Source organism: Osmia lignaria, chromosome 10, assembly GCF_051020975.1.
Source record: "Osmia lignaria lignaria isolate PbOS001 chromosome 10, iyOsmLign1, whole genome shotgun sequence".
NCBI lineage: Eukaryota > Metazoa > Arthropoda > Insecta > Hymenoptera > Megachilidae > Osmia > Osmia lignaria.
The window spans coordinates 5,655,576-5,680,510 of NC_135041.1; the positions used below are offsets into that span (position 1 = coordinate 5,655,576).

The 24,935-nt window shown below is 39.9% G+C and overlaps 1 protein-coding gene across 1 annotated transcript in view; it reads right to left on the reverse strand.

Moving 5' to 3' along the window:
* Nucleotides 1–24,935, reverse strand: part of chinmo (Chronologically inappropriate morphogenesis) — a 48,475-nt gene that overhangs the window by 8,249 nt on the left and 15,291 nt on the right. The window contains exons 3-6 of the mRNA XM_034336627.2: nucleotides 18,146–18,366; nucleotides 17,126–17,547; nucleotides 16,384–16,631; nucleotides 16,012–16,293 (exon numbers count right to left, since the gene is read on the reverse strand). Coding sequence (XP_034192518.1) covers nucleotides 16,012–16,293; nucleotides 16,384–16,631; nucleotides 17,126–17,547; nucleotides 18,146–18,366 — 1,173 coding nt within the window. The remainder of the gene's footprint in view (nucleotides 1–16,011; nucleotides 16,294–16,383; nucleotides 16,632–17,125; nucleotides 17,548–18,145; nucleotides 18,367–24,935) is intronic.

The following is a 24,935-nucleotide window of genomic DNA, read 5'->3' on the forward strand; positions in this document are numbered from 1 at the left end:
TTTTCTTTTTTATTTAATTTCATTCCTCAATTTATTTTTTTTATCTTTTTATTAGTGTTTTATCGCATCATTATAATCTGATAACACATAGTGTGTAACTAGTAATATGCGTTGATAACTTTTATTTGATTATGATATGCGTCTATAACAGTCAAAGGGTTAAGGAACATGTGTGGTCAGACATAACTATCGATTTTCAAATTAAACATTTCAATTACCTTAAATTATTAATATAATGCTAATGATATTCGAGATTTGTCTTTTTCTATTTTCCTAACCACCAGTGTATTAAACAGTCAGTGTATTAAATTTCGTCACTGAAATAATATTAATCATCTGATGCTGATATTGAAACAAGTGAATCTATGTATGATGGAGCAAATTTAATAAATGTTATAATAATAAAGGTCAAACATGTTGTGTTAATTGTAATTCTAGCTCAAGTGTGTTTCAACTGCGGAATTCAACGAGCCAACTGCACGTTGCGTAATCAACTATTTGATCTTGCTGTTTGCGTTTCAGATTCGCCATCGGTCCCTTAAACGAGAATGAAGTTCATGGCAGAGTTATAGGCATACAGCCTGCTGGCACGTGTAAGGTCGACGAGGAACCGCTGCGATTCCCATCGGTCACGATCGAATCGCATCGAGGGCGGCATTTACAAACGTTAGTATTTTCCTAAGGCCACGGGGAACCATTCATTAGCGCCTAAGGACTGGTATTAAGGGGAATCCGCTGTAACCGTTCCCAATTCCTCCCGTTTCTCTCCGAATATCATGAGACTCTACTCGACAAAAAATTCCTTATTCGTGACTCGAATAAATAATCAATTTATTTATTATAAAATCGTCGGGAAATTTAATGAGAAGAAGAATGATTACAGCCGCATACACTCATTAACGATCCTTTGTATTGGAATCATGCGTACTCTTGTTCACGACATTATCTTTAGTGTATCATAGAGTGATGAACATCGAAATCATTTATCTATTCCTCTACACTAGTACAATAAAATTCATGATAACCAGCTACGCTTGGGCACTTGAAATAGTTAGATATCTAAAATATAATATGAAAATCATTTAACTACGAATGTTAATCTGTGGACGCGTTGAAATTCATGAAAAATGGAAGAAGATTTTAATAACATATTTAACATTCATGAAATTCATCGTGAATCATTTTCAGAAACGTATAAACGTCATGATCGATTCACCTTCCCTTGAACTCGTATTTCTTTCATACGTTATTGACTGGATCGCGATAATCATTCAAGCGTTAATACGATACTAATAATATAAGGAAGTAAAATAAAGATGCCAATTAAAATGAAACGACAAAATTCTTTGTATTCGCTATCAGGACATTCTATATAGCGCACGATCATCTTCCCAACGACCATCAACGCGCTAATTGCAGATTTTTCTGTCGACCAATTACAAAACTTTCCGGGCGTGAACTGGAGGCACGCGTAGGACACCGTCTCGTCTAACGAGTAGCCACGTAATTGTTAAAGTTCCCGAGAAACAGAGTTGACTCAAATTTCCTCGTCCTTGCGGAAAATGTCCTCGAAGATGGTCGCGTTAGTCTAGCTCGGTTGCACGATTCCACGAGGGGCATCGCATTTTAAAAATAGGGGCATCCTAGAAAAAGTAAATGGGGCCGCGGGGCTCGATTTCGTGCAGCTGACTATGAAATTCACAAAGGATCGCTGGCGAAACAAAGGCGAAGAATCCGTGAAGAAGTTCTCTACGTGGAACAGTGTTCAGGGTGGGGAGAAAATGCGTGAGCCGAGGAGACGGAAGCTTAGAGAGTTGGAAAGAAGGGCAAAAACAGAGATGAAGAAGAAAAAGAAGAAGAAGAAAGGAGTGAAGAGGATCGAGGTGAGGGACAGAGAGGGGAAGAAATTATACGAGAAGAAAACAAGAGAGAAAGGGATGTTCGAAGAGGAAAAGGAAAGCAGATAGAGGAGAAGCCCCCGGGGTAGGTACGCCCCTGAGACATGCAGAAACACAAAACGCCGATGTCGGCGTTTAAAAAGCGAGAAAGATCGCTTCCGCGAAAGGCTACGCCATCTGCCTTGCCTGGAAATTTTCGGATTCCGAATTTCGTGTGTATCGACGATTATTACGGGACATCCTGACCCCCTTTTCTCTCCCTCGGATGTATCAAGGAGCCGGCTAATCTGCGGCCAAGGGACCGCCAAGGGTGTGTTTTCGTGCTTAGACGATCGATTAAATCTCTGAGAATTCGGACTATATCGATAGGATAAGTGCGGCTTGCAGTTGACAGATATCTCGTGTCGAGGCTCGGTTTCGAAACTACGTTTAGGGGTTCTGCTCTTTTTTCTTACCTTTACCATGATGGTGGTTGAAAGATTCTAATCGGTTGCATTTTACCATTTTTTTAAAAGAATGTATTAGAATATAATTATTACAGTCAAGATTGGACATTTTATGCACATCATAGATTTGCAAATATAATGGTGCTTCTTTGACGTTAACGTATTTGTGATTTCACATTATTATTGTTACTATATTATATACAAATTATACATTAAAAGATAGTTATACGGAATACTAATTATAATTCAAAAATTAATAACTTTAACCCTTAGACCGTAGAATGTAGAGTGTGGGTCAATCGGGACCCAAATTTACAAAATACATACAAGGATATTAAACGTACAATTTTTGAACGAAACAGTTTCATATATTAAAAGAATGATTTTTAAAGGATCAGTATAAAATTTAGAAAATGAAACTAATATGAAATACGAGATTAAATTAAAATTGTGGTTCTTTCCAGGGTCCGCTGTTCGAGGATTAAATGAATAAAATTAAGAATTACGATCTCGTACAAAAAATCAAAGGCGTCATATATAAATATTTATAATTGCAATACGAAACCGCTTTCTCCGAACACCGCACCGGTTGCAACGAGTGCAGTAGAAACAGAAAGCAAGCTACTAACAGAAGCAAGCGGACCAAGTAGTACGAGACAATAGGGGTTTATTTCGAGACGTTCTGGAAGAGGGACAATTGTTCGGTGGGCAGAAGACGATAATCATCGAACGGGAAACTTGCGTAGCTGCAAACGAAAAAAGAACTGCTGGTATGCGTTTGACGCATAGTATTTTTATTATATAACGTTACGTCGCATGTCGTGGCCAATCGATAGCAACGTGTCCGCGATGCAACCAACCTTGGATCTCTTAATCGGCGTTTAAAAAATAAAATAAAAATAAAAGAGAGATGAGATGTTTCCACATGCATGAACGGGACGAGCCGAGAATGCAGAAGAAGAAGAACGTTTTCTTACCGATGGTGTAATTTTCGGGAAAAATTATTTTGAGCGTTGCTCGGCTACACGTGTGTGTAACAAAATTCGCGGAAGGTGACCCTGACACGTGCTTGCAGAATAATAATACTGTAACGCCGTGATACGAGCCCCGTAACGATATTGTGCATATAAATAATCGTTTCCTCCGAACGACTCTTGAAAATTTCTACGTTATCGTAAACAAGGTCGTCGCATTCATCGAATTAATTTATGATACAACTGTATTTTTGAATTCCTCTGTGCGTTCGTCGTGATATTTCCTTTTCAGATATTTGATTGCACCAATCACATTACACAACCATTATTATTACTCTCTTTTTTTTTTCGTTACGAAATATTGCTTATCTTGTCAGTTCCTTTGCGATACGATTCAAAGAGTTGCAGTATTACAAACACGAATAAATTTTGATAAGAGACAGCTTTGTTATACGAGTTGCATCTTATCGTACGAATATTGATAATGATCTCAATATTTACGTTTTATTCGACGAAAATCGAACAGGATTTTTCCCATAAATTCATCTATATATTCATACATCTACGAATTGAGTAAATTGCATTAAAAGTTTTAGTTTCAGTCTCTTCAATGTATTGCTATGTTTGAACTGTTAATTACGTGGCTCAAAATATTATTATTGCCATAAAATATAAACCCATGGTAGTTAGTTAATCCTTGAAGAATACTTTTCAAAAGAACAGTATATAAAATTTAGAAAACGAAACTAATATGAAACACAAAATTAAATTAAAATCGTGGCTCTCTTCATGGTCCGCAGTCCGAGGGCTAGAAACGATTCATAGAAAAAGGGCCCATAGGTCTATAGATCCTTTTTCCAGAAACGTCCTTAATTTCTAATTTTACTCGAAAATCCATTTCTCCAATATTGAAATAAATTATTCAAGCCTAATTCTCGTATGATCGAAGCTTCGACTAATTTTGCTTACAGTCCCAAGAAATACTCAATTAGAACAAGATGGAAGGTCGTTTTAACATAGAACTACGAGTTCGAAGAAGGAAAATTCTGAAATAATGTTAGAAATCGATGGGAAATATGACATTTGCCATTCGGCCTTCGATTTCTCGTACGTGTTTAAGCAAAGGGCCTAGGAGGCGAGGAAAGCCCGCAACAGTCCGCGTCCGGTCGGTTCGGAGCCGCGTGGACCTTCGTGAAGAGAGGGGAAAATGGAAAGGTTCAGTTACGAGACGCAGCAGCCTCCAAGGTCTTCCCCACCCATCCAACGAGAAGGTCTGACCCTATAGCTCCCTTTTCGGTTGAATGGATCGAACTAACGAATAACATAAAGAAAGCATCGATACAGTCCTACGACAACTCGCAACGGCTTCATACGATCGATCGGCCGCCATTGGATATCAGCAATCTTATCGGCGGAATTTTTACCCCGGCTCATCCGCTGAAACGTTTTTGTTCGTTGCTCGTTCGAGTTACGCAACACCGTCGAGATCCTCTTCCCTCCTAAAGAAGAACCGTCATTCAACGGAGGAGAGAATTGTCTTTTGCTTTTCGCGTTATCACCGCGGATGTTCGTGGGTGTACGAACCTATCGAAATATGGATAGCATGCGAGATATGTACATATTTTATACATAACAATAAAACAATCAAAATGATGAATTTCAGTTTTGATATGTATTTCGAATTAGGTATAGAGATCGTTAACGTACCTCTGTTAAAATTAATATTGACTTTGGTCAAAATGAAAAATGATCCTACATGTTAATTTATTTATTTATTTGTCTGAAGTAAGAATGTTGCTATAAAGTATGCACCGCACGTATAATGCAACTGATGATACAAGCAAAGATAAATCGCAACGCTATAAGAATTCAAACCGAGTGCATCTCTTACACCTGCCACTTTGATCGATCGATTCAACCTGCCAGATTAGATTACCGATTTCTCTGTTCGACATTTTCATTTAGACTGTCCGTCTCGTTATCTTTCATTTCAACAATGTTGCTTTTGATAACAAGTACTGCTTGAAGCAATATTAATTATAAATTGTTGCATATCAAATGTTGACAAAGCGTTTGTACAGTCATGTTCGATTAACTTGAAATTTCAAACTGATGCAACTTAGTCGAAAGACTGCCGCCATTAACCCTCGAGAAATATTTTTATTTTCTAATTACAGAAACGTGAAAAACGATATCTGGAAAAATCGAGCTCGTTCCTCGATGCATCATCTAAAACGAACAAACAACCAGCCACCTGGTAGAAATAGTTTGAAAAGCGATCCTACGCGCCCGATGACATAACTTCTCGAAAAGCCAAAATAAAGAGCGCTTTCCGGGAGCACACGTGCGCCCGTGGATAAAACTAGTTGCCGCCTCGTCTCGTGGGAAATCTGTAGGAATCGGAACGCCGAGGCTCTGTCTCGATCCAGAAAACTGGTGGCCACGTATCTTAACGCCTACCGTTCTTCCACGCGATGTTCGAGATCCAGCAGGGAGGGCGATTTGACGGATGGATACGCTCCATCGCGTAGGAGCGTGGATCGCCACACAGTCCTTGACACATATCGTTCGGTGGCGCCAAATTGGTCGTCGTCGACTGGGCGGCAGCCTGTCCGATCATTCGGAACAAATCGGAGAAGAAACAAAGGAATAACGCGTCTAAGGAACGGAGAAGCTGAGGAATCAAGCGGAGGATAACGAGGAAAATTTTCCACAATTAAACTCGAGACGTCCAGTTGGTCATAAGGCAAAGGTGAAGAGAAAAATCAATGTCGGAGAGAAGCGTTGCGTTGTAACCCTGAGTAAAAGGAAGGTAACATAGACGAGTCCCTCCTCTTATTTCTCGGTGGTCTCCTCGAACCCGTGTGCAAGGGATGCTAACCCTCCTGTACCCCTCGAACAGATCGGAGGAAACCATAACCTGCACAACGGTCCACTTCCGAGACCTCGCTGAATCGAAATATAACTATTCAGCTCCCTCTGCGCTTGTTTCTACCGACCACTTTCGTGGTGACATGATTTCTCGCCTTCCCGCCTAATGTTTTCACTCTCGGTTTCAGGGAGGGACGCCTTGTTTAAAGACGACCTGCCTCGCTTTACGCTTCGTTCCTCGCGTTGAATTATTTATGGTGATCGCGCGTTTACGTATCTCGGGGATTACGTTCTCTTCAAATACACACTATGCGTTTCATTATAAATCTGCAATTTAGTTTTGGAGAATTCTTATTTTCAAAAGGATTCTTACTTTTTCGTTTTCTTTTTTCTTTTTTTAAATTCAATTTCGAAATTTTATATTATTTCTATTGGATCTCATTAAGAACGCCTCGTCGATATTTCAGGTATTGAACCAAACAAAAGTTCTATTGCTTCCTGGTCGATCTGATCGTATCACACGGTGACCTACATATCGAGCAATAAATTTGTCAATCGATAATGCACGTTCGATACGTAAATGGTTATCTGATCTTTACTGTAAACTAAAATCTAGAAATCCGCGTTTCTAGTGTTCTCGAGAATTATCATAAGCGATAAATCATAAACCATAAGTTATTATCTATTGTGCGATAAAGAAATAGTCGAACGTAAGAAACTTTGATATAAGAATTATCACGAAAATTGCAAAACTATCTTGCCTTTTGTGCCGATGCTTTTTTAAACAATAGTAAACAGAATATTACTTTTCATTTTCTATGTTCTAAATCATAGATTGAGTTATCAAAGACTTCACTCTAACGCGTCGTATCCAAAGTCGCGAGTAATTTCCAAAATGCAAGAAATTATAATTCCACGTGTAATTTCGCGTCGGAGACTATAACAGACAAGAATTCATCGAATGCAAACGATAATTCAACGTGCTATTCCACTACGTCAATCGTCCCCTCTCCTCATCTTTCAACGATAAATTATTTTTGGAAACGCGCTGGAAGTGCAACGATGGATGTTGCATGGTTAAGAGCAAGTCGAGTCGTTCGATAAAGCAAAAAAAGAAAAGAAAATATCGGTTGCGGTGCAAGGTACCAACTCATCAAAGACTTGCCTCTCCTTCAAAACACACTCATACTAAAAAAGAAGGCTAATGTACATATACAGTACCATCCACAAATATCTGAATATCTACCTACATTTTTTTTCAATTTCTTTTAAATTATATTCACAATTATTCATCAAATTTTTAATACATAACTCCAATTTTTCATTCAATTATCGTGGAGGCTACTACGGAATAATGTTTCCACCCTTCTGTAAAGTAAAATATATTTTTTTCAAGATACACGTTTCTTTGATATCTGAAAAAATGTAAGTGTCCGGATACTTTTGGACGGTATTGTATAGAGGTGCACGCGCGCGCGATTTACGCTCGGTCCTCGTACGCGTAGTTGCGCACACAAACAACCGGGAAGCACGCAAACCTTGCGCGTTCACGAACTTTTGGCGGCACGTGCACTGACACAAGCGAACAGTGGGCTGCACACACGCGCACACTGTCCCTATCCGTGCACGCACGCATTCGTTTATTGATTGGTAGGTGCCGCGGTAGGCTCGGCTCTACGAAATTTGGCACCCTACACATCGTGTCCCGGAAAACTGCCGGTGCATTTCATTCCGTGAACACCGTTCAAATTCATCGAATATTGCATTAGGAGTTTAGTTAACTAAGATAAATAAATTTACTTCTTGAAAGAGTAATAGTCTTATTATTAGATCAAATAATAACAACATTCTCTAATCGCATTATTAATAACGTATACGTTAAAATCGTTACCCAAAATAAGCATATAATGGAAAGAAATGTCTACATAAATGAACAGAAACTAACTGATACAGTAATTACAGGGAATGATAAAAATAAGAATAGAAATAAACGCCAATAGTACACGTCAATTATAAAGAAACAAAATTTAAACAGTATATATTTACTTAAAGATTAATTTTGATAAAAGTATTGAAAATAAATAGCATAACTATGACTGCAATGAATTGCTATCTCTGCTACCTGTTCATTCATTTAAACTGGTCACATTTAAAGTCCGGTCTCATCGGTTCAGAACGAACGACCGTTCGCAACGCTCTGAAACGTAATTAATAAATTCGTTTCGATCTGTTCGCTGGCGAGGCTAAAACCGATAACGCGGCATTCTGTTGCAGATAATTTTCGAACAGCTAGTATATCCCCCCCACCGTCCCCCCTCCGTTGCGTGGCCAGTCGCATGAAATACGTCGGATTCGACCGACATTGCAGAATCGCGAGCGCTGCAGTAAATTTGCACCCACGCCTGTGCTGTCGTCCATTTCCACCTCAACTTCACTCCCTCCCCTTCGACCCCCAAAAATATACGCGCCTGGCGTTCGCGCGCACGCTTGTGCGTTTGCAAGCAAGCGCTATCTGACGGTCGCATGCCAAAGTTCAAGCAACACGTTCAACAAGATTGCGTGAAAACCCGACACGCAACTTCCCTTTGCCTACGATGCAACCGCGATAGGGACAAAGTAGAGTAATCCGTGGCTAGCCGTGAGATCCTATAGTCAATAGTACCGATGATTTATGAGTTGGATACATGGATCGCGAAGGAAGTAAGTTCCTTGGAGATTTTGATTGGATATGATGAATAGCTTTTGTGATACGAGATATACGTTATAAATGATTTAGTTTGGTATGGGGCAGGTTTTCAGTGACTTAGGCTTTAAATTGATATGCTATAAATGGTATTGCGGTGTACTTTTATGTCATGAAATCGTTTTCATTGGCGAGAGCGGTTGTTGTTTGTTGCAAATGATAACTAGTCGTTTTATAGTCAAAATACTGACGAATTGTTTATACAGTCATTTTCAGTAAAATTTAAGGTTTTAATTGATATAACACAAGTGGTATTTCGAGATACTTTTCTGTCATCAAATTATATCAAGCTTCCTGTGTTTAGCAATACAATAATTCGATTGAGATATTTTCTAAGATTGCGAGTTCTTTTTCAATTTATACTGTTAAACTCTACAGTCCGAAGTCTAAAAAGTAATTGAAAATTGAAAATTTTCAAATAGAGAATTGAAAATTGAGAATTGAAAATTGAAAATTTTCAAATAAAGAATTGAAAACTGAGAATTGAAAACTGAGAAATGAAAATTAAAAATTGAGAATTTAGAATTCAGAATTGAAAATTGAAAATTAAACATTGAGAATTAAAAATTGATAATTTCTAATGCAGTGGACCATGATTGCGTCCGTCTAGGATATCGAGGACGAGGAGTGAGAAGGATTGCGTAAAAAAGGAAGATAGATACAAAAACGAGGGGAAGGTTGCCGAGGGATGGCAAGTTAGCGCAGGAGGTAGGGTTAAGGGCTGAGGATTTTCAGTAAAGATAGGGTTACGTATTGTGTGTGGGAGGGTAGCACCGGGCCAACACGGTAGTCCATTGTTTTATTCGTACTTGTCAAAGCGAGAAGCATAGCAATAAAACTTTCAGAGGGGTCGAAATGATTCAAATCTTCATATTTTTCTATAAATAAATTCCTCTTTCAATTTCATTCAAAGAAAATGAAGAGGCTCGTTTTCTACCGCTGCAGTTGTCCCAGAAAAAATTTCAAGAAAACACGATACAAAACTAATCGAAGGATTTGCTCCAAATACACAGTATTTTACATTTAACGAAAAACAAACGTGCCATTCTGGTCAGATTTTACCAGCTTCGTTCGTACCATTAGGCCATTAGGCCCTCTGACGGTGTTATCATGAAATATTTCGTGACCCAAATTCGGCATTGCACGAGACCCACTATCCGTCTTATCAGCTGGTCTAACGGTTAACAGTGTGAACGTGTTACGCGAGAGTCATTGTGTGTGTGTGTTTATGTGCGGGGAAAAAATACGTGCAACGAAAAAATAGCACGAACAATTCGCGGTCGATCGTCGCACAAAAATAGGTAACTGAAAGATTGCTGTTATCACTGACCAATTGAGTGATTACGCGGCCCCCTTTCCACCCTCTCCATAAACTAACACGCTGATCCCTCGTTACGATAAGTAATACGTGCAATCGTTGCAAACTGTTCGATCCCGATAACACACATGGCTTTGCACGTTGTTGATTGATTCTTCGAATCAAACTCTTCTGTTTGGTTTCTTGTGTTTAAGGATGGAACAATCATTTATTTTTTTTTTTAATTTCAAACGTTTTCAGATTTAATCAATTTGATAGCTTTTGTTGTAAAGAGTTATCGCGATGATTTTCTTTCAACACAAACAAGAGTTCATCGTTTTCGAAGGGTTAATGAAGTCTTAAGTGCTGTTATCAGCTGTCGAAATGTTAATCTTTCATAGAGAATATTTACTGATGTCCGAGGTTTTTAAATTTCGATAAAACTAAGGCTCCAAATGGCGATTAATTCATTAAGAAATTATCTCTAGACTTTGTTGCAAAATCAATGTGCTTCAATAGAGGATCTTGCGAACCTCTGTACGTCCTGAATATTAATCTAACGAGATACCTTAATTATGTACATTTTCATAATCGTGATTAATGTTACGTCCCATTACAAAATCATTAACGAAGTAATAATTGAATTAATTATATCTTTGATACGATTTTAATGACCCGGTAAAGGTCCTGGAAAACGAATGGTTTCGCTTTTGGATCGTACGAAGAATCTCACCCGAAACTTTGAAGTAATTTGATTATCCTATAGTAATCAGAAACTGAAGAAACGGTCTTTAATTCTGGTTACGACGATTCTCCTGCACAATAGTGCGTGCTGTCGATCAATACGAGTCCTAGGGATGGTTGTCATGTTGAATTTCACTGGTACTTCTGACAAAGTCAACGAAGCCGTTCGAAGATGACGCCCACGCTTTTCATTCGATCGAATTTAACAAGGATACGTATAAAAAAAAAGGATTGACAACCTAAAAATATCATCTGTGATAAAGTTTCCTAGCTTTCTCAGTTGAAATGTTCAATTTATCTTTTTACATTTTCCAATATGTACATCTCAACATATCAAGAGTTCAATATTTTTTTTTTTTTTACCTTTGAAGAATAATTAGAATGTTCTACCTTAGAAATAGTATCATTTATTTGTCCTAATTGCTTTTCGAACAATTATCTATCTGTTGAATTACTTTAGCCATTTTAGAGCGGCAATAAAATATTTGAACACGTGTGAATGTAAATAGAAACAGAGGTGAAAACAAAAGGACGTATTATCCGTGTTAGCCGGATCAATTAAGGTAGAAAATTTCACATGTCTCCGAGAGATTGACCGGTTTCAGGAAGTTATGAAAGTACTTAGGTGCGAGTCAGTCAAACAAATTCTCTCCGGCCTAGCGATAATTTGCAGCCCGTGAACGAGAGTCAACCAAACTTTTCTAACAGTTTCTAAAACATACCGGGGGCCGCTTTGGCCATGACATACATAAGAACCAGCCTTTCGCATCCTCTCTTGAAAAAACATCCAACGGTCTATACCCATAATTCATTCAAAGCCTCTTGCTTCTTCATCTACCCAGGGGGAACCGAACATTTTCTCAGCTCTTCTCCTCGAGAAAAAAGAGAACTGGTTACTTTGGAATGGGACTTTAATTCTCTCTTGATTGGAGTCATCGATCCCCTCTAACATCGTTCTTATGATTTACAGGTGAATTGTCGGGAAATTCCATTTCACTGTTCGGCGAGCAAGTAGGCGAGAAATCATGCTCTACAATTCTACCTGGTGTAATTAGTGACTACTCGCGCTAGAAATGTAGTATTTTGACTTTGTGTTAATATTAAATATTTCATTTTTCACGACTCGCCTTCGAATTTTAATTTTCACTGCGAGAAGATTTAAACGTTTCACTTAAGCATCACTTGTAGGTTAAATTAGAAATTTCAATAAATATCGTGGAATTTTTTCAGATTTTTCTTAAGCTTAGAAGAATATAAAATCAAGCTCGGAAATGAAGAAGCAGAGGGTTAAGAAAATAACTTGAAATTTGTAATACTTTAATTACATAAAGTAGCAGATATTGTTCATAGTTTAGTCACATTTGACCTAAGCAATAAAGTAAGAGACACAATGCTGAGAATGTTCCCTGCTCATCGTGTCAGACAAGGATTTCGCGTTGTTGCTGCATTGTGCAATGATTCCCAACTGTTGGAGGTTAAAGCTGGTTTCGAGGTTCGCGCGTTGCGAGAATCGAGGACTAATCGGTTCTAAGAACCGGTGGCCTAAATCGGCTCGCGTTAGGTATTCTCGAATCTCTCCCGATTCGACCTGCACGTGATCCGCCGAACGTAAAGAAGCCTCGAGCTAACGAAAAGAAAAGAAAGTATAACTAAAAAAACGATATTGTTTTCTCCGTGAACCGAATAACATGACAGGCATGATCTGAACGTTGGAATTTAAGAAACATTGCAAGTCATGCTGAAATTTTGTTGAATTCTGATTCATTCGGATCGACAACACGAGATAGAAAGTTGTTGCTTACATCATTCGCATAATCGATAGAACGTAACACGTCACCAATGCACAATCTCTCTGCTAATATTACCAAAAAAGAATTTTTATTTATTTATTTATTTATTTATTTGTTAATAAACGGGGATTAACCCTTTAGATACAGAATTTAATTAAAATAATTTAAAACAAAAACCTTCGTGCCTATAAGATGGTATTTGGTACAAGCGGCATTCAGAAGTCTGGTGTTACTGCAATAAGTTAGGCAGAGCATAGTCTCATTAAGCACTGATAAGGATAAGAATGAAACGTTGCAAATGAAATTTTTCTCCACGAATCGTTCGTTGGGGTGATCGATAAAGAAAAAAAAAACAAAAGTCCCCTGTCTAACATTTTTTCGAACACGAAAGGACAGACGTCGCGGCGATCCCGCATACGAAATTAATAATCGGAAACGACGAATTAATGTTTCAGAGAGCTACCAGAAGTCAAAGTGGTCGAACGTTTCCGGCGTGGGTCGCGCGCGTGCACGCTTCGCTGAAATTTTAACGAGGCACGTGCGGAAAATTGCAACAGGACTGGTGCGCGCCTCGAAAGGAAGAAGGTAAAGAAAAAGGAAGAGAACGAAATGGATGTGGTGCATCGACTTGAACCGACTCGCAGCCCGAACAGAGCAGTCTTTCTTCGTCTATAATTCAGAAGCGTTGCGTGTCAACTTTCTTTGGATAAGGCTCGTCATCCACCACTTTTCCCCGCGATATCAGGGACAAGAAGGGACGATTTGAAGCCACGCGAATGCGACTGCGATTATAGTTAATAATTTCTCAATTAGATTTTTAAATTAAGTGGTCCATGGCCTGGAAAGAATCAATAGCGACAGAAGGACACGCGGAAAGTAGAAAGTCGAAAAAAAGAATGACGTAACTATAGCCGAACGTCCTTTAAAAAATAGGTATGCAATTATTTCTGAGAAACTGATTTTAATAAAAACGAATTTCATTTAGTCTTCTAATGAATGTTACCGATTCTAACGGTACCAAAGCGTTTCTGAACTTCAACATTTCTTTTATCTCGCATCTCATTACGTCAATGTACAAAGCCAATGAATATATGTATATCTAACTATTTTTTCACTAAGGCTCTCATCCGCAAACAGTTAAATCGTATCATTTATCACCTAAGGTTCCCTCGCGGGAATCCGACCGGGCGAAGCGTGAACAGAACCATTTACCGTAAAGCAATGCCACGAAATCACAGGCCGGATCCAGCGAGTCTCTAACGAAAAGCCAAACTCCTAACGACTAAATCAAAGCTAGCATAACTGTACTTTAATAGAATGGTCCAACAATCTCGCGGCCGTTAGCTTCGTTTCCCCTCTGAGCCACCGGGATCTCGAGGCGAGCCCGTTCCCGTTCCCGTTCCCGTTCCGTTCTCGTTCGCGTAGCGACAATTCGAGCGGACCGGCCTCACCGCGCGTTTCTGCGTCGCTTACGAAAGAACGCCGAAAGCGTTCGAAAAAGGCCGTTCTCTTTTCTCGCCCCTCAGCTTCCTTGGTCTTTTCCTCTTCCGTGGACACAACGGCTCTCGCCTCCCTCGCTTCGACAGGTATCGCCTTTTCCCGTGTCGTGCGAGCCGTTCGAGCACGCTTAATGTCAATAACCGTGGTTGCATTAGTTGCCGGTTCGCTTCTTTCTTTACCGTCGCGGCTAGCCTGTCCGCTCGCTCATCTAGCAGCGATTAAAAATGGTTAAAGCGTAATCCGCGACACATCGAAATCTCTATGTAATCCATGGTGGACTTTGTCGATGTGTTTGTTGTATCGACACCCTCGGTGGCCCCGGTGTCGTGGCGTCACGCCCGGTGATTTGCTCGCCGGAGCAAAAGATGTTCCCACTGGCTGCACCGTCGCCTGCATCCTCTTTGTACACTTTGTTCACGCCGTGAAGGCGAGCCGACCGACGACACCGTCGTAAGGTAGAAACGTGAACAGGGAACAGCCAACATAGATCGCCTTTTGCTCTCTTTTTCAACGTTAGAAGTTTTTATCTCGTGCCGGGTCGAGGTAAAAAATACACCTGTCAACGGGCGGCTACGAAATTTCCACGGACGGACCTGGTGACGAGGGACGACCCCGTTGACGATTAACCGGCGAACTTCGTGGTGACATTTAAGAGGGTATTCGACTTTAAGCGACACGTTCTTTCTCGAAATAATTTGTCAACCTTCCAGAGAATGGGAAATAGAGAGGGTTGAATTGAACGATGTATCTGAGCGAAAGCACTCTTACTGCTCTACCCTTCGATCAATTTAGGAAAAATACAATTTTTCAGCTTTTCAAGACGCGACAAATGTTGATATTTAAATAAAACTTTTTTATGGAATGATTTAAGGTTGCATTCTTCTTAATCTTACCATTCCAATCGCCATTCGAAACGATTTGTAGAACACGAGAACAGTGTATGTACCTGGAAGGGGGCTACGAATAGAGGTACGAATTGCAACATCAAGAAAGCTCCACGTGCAACCGATGATGCAACGATCAGTCGTGCATTTTGTAACATTAGATCTGGAAGGCCTTTTGCCTTCCACCGAACGCACTGGCCCAGATAAAACATAGCCACCGTTTCGAATCCGTTAACTGACTCTCGAAACTTCAACCATACGATTATCGTAATCAATAATTACTCTTAATCGCTTCGATTTAATTACACGCGTGTACGTTGAACGATTCGGTTGTAAACACGATAGTGATATCGGCGCGATGTAAATAAGCAACAATTTCTCCCGTTTTGTTCGCTTTAATAAGCTTAATGAAATACGATTTTTGGAGGAATTATTTTCAAGCGTAGACCGCGTAATCGTACACGCGTACGACGCTTTCGCGATGAATCAAGAAACACGTGGTGTGTTTGCAATAAGCTTAGCGAACTTGTGTAATCGATGATACGTTTCGTTCCTTCTAGCACGATACGAGTCGGTTTATTATTGGGAAACGACTTAATCCTTCTTTGTTTAACACACTGGCTGTCATAGATGAAATACAGCCAGGTCTATGATACGACGGTATGAATTACCGATGATATTGTAGATTAATATTTTATCTAATGCTTTGACATGCTATTTAAGTGACATTTAGAATTTTTTTAGGAAAAATCGTAAGTAATTTGGGAGTGATTACTTTGTCCAAATCACAAAATATTAATTTCAGTTATTTTAAGAATTGTTTTTAAGAGAAAAGAATTAGATTAGATTGAAAGTATCACTCACCATCAGGAGTGGTAACAGTGCCAGCCTTGTTGATCTTCGTATTCCACATAGCAGGGGTGGTGGGCGCAGGGCTGAGATCAGGAGTCGGTGGATGAGCCGGTGGTAAAGGCATCATACCGTGGCCAGCTTGTCCACCATGTTGCATTTGATCCGAGTTTGAACCATAGTGACTACCGTCGAACCCCCTTCCCCCGGAATAAACCTCGCCTGACAGTCTTTCCGCCAATTTTTCTGCCCTCTCCCGATCGCTCAACGCTACCGGTTCCTGTTTTATTCGAAGATCTATGGAAATATATAATCGTTTATTTAATCAAAATTAAATTGAAACAGTGTTAAAGGGTTGATCGAAAAGGAAAGGGACGCAAGTCGCACCTTCGGCTACGCTTTCCTTGAGATCGCAATTGCTACGTTCCTCGGACCTCGCTCGTTCCAATTCTTGTTCCAGTTCCGTTGGCGTGTGAGGCGCGGTATGGGGATGCGCGGACGTTTCCGAAGGGTGGATAAACGGCTGATAGAAATGATTCTCCAGGAGAAGCGGATGTGGCGCTGACGCGGGCCGGAAAGCCGTACCGTCGCGTAACACGCTCGCCCTTCCTAAAGTATCGACGTCGCTCGGCGATCTGAAAGCATTCCCAAAATAAACGATATAAGGTTATATAAAACTTTCTTTAAAAATTTCGAAAACCTACATTCAACTAATTCCATCTTTTTATTCTTTCTGTTCGAATTAAAAAGATTTCGAAATTGCACCGTTTGTTGAAAATTTTTCAATAAATTTTAACAGAATGCTGTGTATTAATTGGTGTTAGTCATCATTGAAAGATTTATGCAAGATAAATAAATCCAAAGACCTTCATTCATTACGAATGGTGAATGATAATTGTCACTGATAATTTTCATCACGCTCATTAGCAGTATGCTCGAATACACGCGGGTTCTCGTTATAGGTGGTCAAGGGGTTAATCGCGTGACGATGGATTAATTGCTGCCGTGTGGAATGCGAGCCACGGATTCGATCGCCATTAGAAGGCCAGGAAGGTCGCGGCGGCTCCGTAACTGCGGTTTCATTTGAAAATTTCACGCGCGAGTCCTTCGTGCCGGTAAAAGGGCTTACCTCATCAGCCTTTTCTGCGGGCTTTCGTAATAGTGAGAGGTAGAGTAGAGGCTGGGCACGGTATAGGCAGGGGCGGGCGAAGGTGCCGGTGTGGGGGTTCTCTTCGTGATGTTTCTAACCATGGTTGCTTCACCCGCTTCGCCCAAATCGCTCACCTCGCCGACACCACCGCCGACGCTACCAATACCACCACCCACGCTGCCACCGACGCTGCCAGCAACGTTTCCGCTCACGCTACCGCTGACACCACTTCCGCTCTCGCCGCCGCTGCCGCCACCTCCGCCACCGCCGCCGCCACCACCGCCACCACCATCACCTCCGCCGCCATTGCCACCCCCGGCGTCCGTCGACGAGTTATTGTTCTCCGCAGCGTGCCTCTGCGCTACTGCCAGTTTCTCGTGTTCGATGGACAGACCCTTTACCTGTAATAAAAAATAAAAAAAATGAAATGTGAAAAATGTAGGAAATTAACGGTGTCGAGAATTTATACAGAAAATTTGGAATTTTTTAATGATGCAGGGCTGTTGTGTTACTGTATTTGTATTTTTAATATATTATTGAGGGTTGAAAACAGGCTGAGTAAAGTTGGAAATAATATACTGGAATTTATAATATTAAATAACACTGAAATAGTAATAAAAAATAAATATCAAAACATATTTGATAAAATTTCAATTAACACCTGGATCACAAATTAGTGGGGAAAATTCCAAAAGCAGTTGAAAATTTGTTATCTCAAATAGTATAATAAGGAATATTGTCTGAGAGATGTTAAAGCATAATAGTAAGCATTCGAAAGAAGACTGTAGCAAGGCAATCTTCCACGGTCTTCGAAAGAACATTGACACGGTTATCGTTCAGTGTTCTCGCGTGGATGTTTAGAACAGGAACTGGTGGCCATTAATCGTGGCCAAAAATAAAAAAAGATGTTCCCCGAAGAATGTAAAGTACGCCTTCACGTTCGAACACGTGACTACTATTTAGGGCAATTATTTAAGAGAGATGGAATAAGTCGCATACTTGAAGGCATTCGGCTGCTTTGAGGAAAGAGCTGAGGGATTCCTGGGACACATGTACCTCTCCACGGTACATGAATTCGAGAAGGGACGCCATATTGTGGGCACTCGTCCCGTCGAGAATAACGATCAGTCCCGCGGGAGAAGGAGGCATTCCTTCGAACAGCTCTTGAAAGTGCTTGCTGCATGCTGCGAGGATTAACCTATGTGCCTTGAACGTTACTCCTGAAACACACGCAAAAATACAGACACGTTAGCCAAACCTTTCGCTAAAACATCAAAATAGTGTCACCAATTTCTCATCTTTTTTAACCCTTCTTCTTTCAACTCTCAGTTACCAGTTCCATAAATGATTTCTTAGGATCCTTATTTCATTGAAGTACCATTTTATCAAATTATTAAGTGTAGAATAATTTCTTAAAGCGTGCTTGGATGAAAATTGGAGGTGAGCCATTGTGACATAAATTATTCCCAATTGTTTGCCTTAAAATTATTCTTAAATCAATCGCATAGAATAAAACGTTGTAAGTACAACAAAGGACGATTACTTTGCCTAGGGTCGAACCAAGTATTTTCCACGAACTTTCGGTACCCGTGCATGTTTCTATTCTCTAGTCCTTTTTTCTCACGGTTTTCATGGTGCCCGGACACCGCGGGAATTTTGGCGTGCAAAGGAAGCGGTGACTATCGAACCCTTTTTTTTTTTCCTCCACTCGTACTCTATTTCCCTCCGCGCGAGAGAGAGCATAAAGAAGGCAAGAGCGCCGGCTTGACGTGCGATGCCCTTTTCTTGCAGCCCGTTGGATATCTAGGCCATCTTCGGACACGATCTTCCGTAATTTACAATTCACGTACGCAAGTGTAACGTGCGCGTAATACGATATCGGAGCTCGTCTAACGAATACGGTGCCGCATAGGTTGTAGAACAAATCCGTGAGGAAAATATTTTTATCATCCCGTGTTCCCTCGCGAACATCGTCTGCTTAAACCACAACAAGAACATAACTCATGCTACACAGAGACGAAAGTAAGGTTCTTAGGCAAAGGAATATTTATTAATAATGACTGCAATATACAATGACTCACGGCTTTGAAGTTTTAACGCGTCGGCTACGATGGTGGTTGTTGATAATAATCTACGCCGACGAATTTAATATCATTAATTAAGAGAAGAAAATACATATTATACTAGGTATTTATTTAAGGTAGCTATTCAGTTTCTATCGAATGGGAGCATCTTACAAGCTCTAACGACAAACCTTGTCACCGTTCGATTATGCGCGAACCGAGGAAGATGAGAGGAGACGCAATAACACGATATCCTTCGAATAAGGAAAAAAAAAGGGGGAAAGACATGCGAGAACAGTCAGCCAGGTGGCCGAAACCACCTGCCTTTCGGAATGGCTCGCCTAACTAAACCGTATCGAGTTCTTCTAGGCTGCTTGATATTCAGAAGATTCCTAGAAAAAAAAAGCAAACCCTGAACCCTTTATAAAGCGACCTTCTATCTTCCACGTCAACAAACAATCGAAAAGTTTTTTCAAAAATTACATTTTCACTTTCTTCTCTTCATCTTCGATGGCTCTATGAGCCCTTACAGAACCAAAAACAGATAATGCAGATAAATTACGATGAGTCAAATCTACAGGGAAAGAAATTATGGTACCATAACAAGGATTATATGTGACCGTTCCAAAGATGGACTTTGGCAAATTGGTTCAGCCTATTTTGATTTTTATCAAAATAAATAATAACCTTTTACTTTTTTCATTCTAAGAATTCGGTTGTATGGAAGCTAAGATTTGCAACCCGCCAAATATAGCGTGATGCGTATCGTTACAGGTATCCCGGGGCCAAATATACGTTCATTTTCGATGTGTGGTGTACAGGGGCCAACGACCGAGCGCGTGTGCGTGTGTGGGCGTTTTGCGTACCGTGGTTCGCGGCTTATGCCACCGCTGATGCCAACAGCTCATAACCAAGACCCGGAAACATGTGCCTGGAATTCTCGCATCCTTTGTGTGGATCGACGCAGCGAAAATAATACGCGAGTGTGTTTTCGTCTAGCTATTTTCCGATACGCTCCACGAGGCCTACGAACTGTCTGTAATAACAACGTGGCGAGCCTTTTTGTTCCAGATTACCCAACGAAGATGAAAGAAAATTCTTCTGATTTTTGGTACCGGTGACCTTCAACGGATCGAAGAAAATTAACGCTATACGAGTGTCGTTGAAAAAAAATAATAAAATAATAAATGATCGATGACAACTAGCGGTGGGGATGAATCATCGAAATAATCGTGACGATCGTACATAGATGTGTACAATCGGCGGTAGGAATCGCTTAATGAAATCCATTAGCCTAAGAATGAGAAATTAATTCACGGTGCCCGCAGCCTTCTCGGCGGAGGAGAAACTTGCAAAATAACACGAGCGCGCGCAGTTACGCAACGGAGCAATGCACTCTTCGCGGGCAATCTATTCATACCCCAAGGCCAGCTGGTAAACATTTTAATGGACTAGGGTTTTTCAGTTTCCTACGATGGTCATCGTATCCTCTTCTATCGTAGACGATCGTTCTATTACTCCGCGCACGTCTAACGTTGCTATACGCAGAGAACCCGGAAGCGGCATAAATTAAACCCTCTCATTCCTGTTCTGCCGAAAATGACACCGATTCTTATCGGAACATTGATTCACCTTGCGGCGATGAATCGCGTAAACATGCAGGCATGCGGTGTATCTTTTATGGCGTAACTTTCAGAAGAAGAAAAAAAAGAAAAAAAAAACACCGCTGTCGAAAAATGTAGGCATGTATTAGGCTGTTGCATATCAAACGGCGGCTTTCGAAACATAGAAAGTTTGACACGATTCGATGACACGAATAGTACCTGTGTTATCAATTTGAGGCTTAAATTTGAATGAAAATTACAATTCCTAAGAAAAATCAGCTACTTATTTCAACTTACGTAATAGGCTGAAGTCATTAGAATTCCAGTTTTATATTTAGAAGTAGATTATTCGTAAGTTTGCACTTGGTAGCTTCTGTACGCCTGGAAGTTACCAAACTTCCAAGTAACGTAACTAGTACGTAATACAGTTGACAGAGATAAGGTAATGAACGATAACGTTAAAAGTCAGGAAAGTAAATCGTTAAGCATCTGCGTTACGAGTGCGTGGTATTTGTGATATTCACACTTTAAAGAGCACACGTTTCATGAAATTATTAAATTTTCCATTTAAATTAACATAAAAGTTTACGCATCGATATTACGAGAATATGAGAATAATATGATAATTCGATAACCATAACTAACGTTATCTTACGGTTCTCGAACGTGGCATTAGATGAATAAAGCGGTATAACTGTAACTCTGAAAACAGTTCATAATTCAAACGCGCAACGCTGTTAATTCATACCGTCAACGTTTAAATTATCCCAATCAATCCTACTCTACCTCTACATGAAATCAAGCAATAGAATCAAAAGGAAACGTTTTGAGAAGCAATCCCATTCATCAATGATTAGTTACTCCAAACAATTAAGTGCTTGCTCAAAGTAATCAGAATGAAATTATTCCATAATGTATGTAACATATAAAAACATTTTTTATAACATGTAGTTAAAGGAAAGTATTACAAATATTCTTTACAAAATAAATTTATTACTATTATCTGTAAAAATACAGAATTAAAAAAAAAATGATAAATAGAAGAGAAACCCATGTTACAGTACGCCATATCAGACATGGCTGTTTCTACTGCAGCATTCTACTGAACGCGTTAGAAACAGGACACACCACTAAAGAGCCAAAATATATAAACCACATTTATCACATTATTTATGATAAATATTAGCAATCAGAAGATCATAAGAATCAACTATTCTTCATAAATACCATGTGCCAAGAGATTATTGACCCAAGTATCTATAATTATTATTCAGCATGAAATTGAAAAGCAAGAAGAGAATAGCAGTCTTACTACTCCGTTATTTCAGAAGTGAAAGCAATGAAAGGGTTAATAGGCAATAATAAGATCCGTCTGCATCCCCATAGAAAAGCATCCAGCTATCACGTACATGTTTCGAGCAGAGCTACGTTTTCCCTTTGTTCCCTATCGATTGTACATCGGTGATACGCTGTTGAAATCGCGTTCTAAGCCAGGCTGAAAGATAAGGAGTGCGATCCTAGCGAAACGAGCACGGTAAAACGACAAAGAAAAGAGCCAAGGGGCGCAAAACGACGGTCAATGGCCCGACAAGGTCGACGATGCAAAGTGCGAGAGCTAGTTCCCCTCCGTGGCTGAATTTTGCTACCAGATTCCTCGGGGCGCACACGCGGTGCGATCAACACATTGTACGCGCGTGCTAGAGCTCGTTTTAGAGCTGTTGAACGGGCCAATCGGCATGGTCGGCTTCCTTTGGTTCCGGCCAATGGCCGCGTGGGACCAAGGTCGATCGGTTCGCACATGTTCTCTGTGTTACGCGTACGTACGCTGCACGATGACAATCATTGAGCAAACACTCGATGAGGAGAGAGAACGAGAAGAAGCGAAGCGAAACGAAACGGTGGAATTGGACGCGTGAAAATTGGACAGAGTGGAAGGGGTGGCCGTGAGCTTTGAAACTTTGTCGCGCAGCCGAGAAATCTTGATCACGTGTACTGTGCAATCGCACGTGGCTGCACGTGGACCAAAAAAATCCTCCCTTTTATTTTACAACCACTTTGCATTCCTTTAGAGAACATGGCAGAGACGCGTGATTCTGAACCCTTGTCACTTCAACCGACAACAATATTGTCAAACGCAAACCATTGCACAATGATTTAGTAATTCAAAACTAAATAAAATTAGCTCAGTTGAAGATTAAAAATAATTATCATCATGGATTTGTAAATAAATATATCTTAACCCTTGACCGGCGGACCATGAAGAAAGTTATAATTTTAATTTAATTTTCTATTTCATATTATTTTCATTTTCTAAATTTTACACTGTTCCTTTGAAAATTATTCTATATATTATTATGTTAATTTAATTTATTTATTTTCTATTTTGTAAGTTTGTATCTCTTGACTGAAACTCCCCTGTTCAAGGGTTAATGTCGTTGGTATCCACGCCACAGATAAAAATACTATTATTAACAATTTTTAATTAAATTTGCATTAATTAATTTAAAAAAAAGAAAAAATTCGCGCGTGTTTTACAGAGAAAGATATCGTAGCTTCGCGGTTATATTTACAACGCGTTGTGTCTGTTCCAACAAAGCCCGTGAATGCACGCACGAGCCTGTTAAGCCAACGAGTTGTGTAATTGTGTCATTGACCCACTTAGTCGGACGATGATTAACTCTCGATTCGAGAAAATTATCAGTACGTGGGCACCTGCATTCGTATACGATTTACACGTACACCGTTCGAATATATTAATTTTTATAATTTCACCCCGCTATATCTCGATGAACGCGACACGATCAAAAAAAGGCGAACGCATAATATTATCGATCTACGTTCGGTGCCACATGGTATTTAATACCTTAATAATCTGATAACGAACAGCACCGCTATCAACATCGTGGCGTTTCGCAACTCTGCGTTTGCCTTGTAATACTAACGAATAGCAGGCCTTGAAATCGCTTCTAGTTCCACGCGTTTCATCCTCGTTTTTCCATCCTCGATGCTGAATCGATTACGATCGTACTGATAGAAACGAGCGATTTCCATAATCGAAGAGCAAACAATTAAGCGCCACAATTGTATAGAAACTATCGAGTCGTTACAAATCAACTAGCTAATCTTTTTATTTTTTTCTTGCGACATAAAAGTATCGCAAATTAAAGCTTAAAGTTTCATGAAAATTGCTATGTAAACGTATTTAAAATTAACGCAGTAGTATGTATTCATTGGCTATACGTTCTCTAAATGTTGCATCAAGTCACCAGCAGCCTTCACTGGGAAGTATCTTTATTTTCGGTTAAGAATATTAACGAAAGGTTTATGCAATCATTTTCACTGAACTTTCGTCTAAAAATTAATACAACATAATAGCCATTTCGCCATACTTTTATGTCATGAAATAACGTTTACAATCGAAAATCAGATATGCAACGATGTAAGAACTGTGACATAGATTCTTTCATAAACAAGTAGCGAGTATGATGATTAATTATATTTTTTTCTCTAGAGGAACACTCGAGAGGCGCAAGGTCAACGAGAATTCAACGGGAAAGAAACTGGCTAACTCATTTTGCATTTTGTTCGTCCAGGAATGAGTTCACGCTGTTCCGGATAAACGTCTTCTAACTCCACTTCGTGGACAGGTAGTTGTAAGGTTTACGGTACTTTTTTTATGACGTTAGAAGTTCACAATATTCCACGAATTCCTTTCCAAGTCGCATAATGTTCTCGCGAAGTCGACGAAACGTTTCTGGTTATGGACGTCACGTTTCTAACAGAAATGGCAGCTGGCAAAGGTGGACCTCGTAACCGGACCGAGAAACCTTCGAATCGCCCGAACAGCAAATAGATCAACGAGCAATCTCGAAATAAAGTCCAGCTCTCATGTTTCGTCTATTGCAAGACATCCTAACTAGCGATGAGTTCATTAACCCTTGGCTCATTAATCAGTTGTTAAATCATCCGGCAAAATTCATTAATAAGCAATTGTTAAAAATTTGATTTCATATACGGATTAAAGAAACTGTTTGAATTAACGAAGAAAGAAAAAAGTATTTAGAATGGTTGGCGAATCTGATGTGCGATATCCGAACCTAAATTGGTGAGAGGATAGAATAC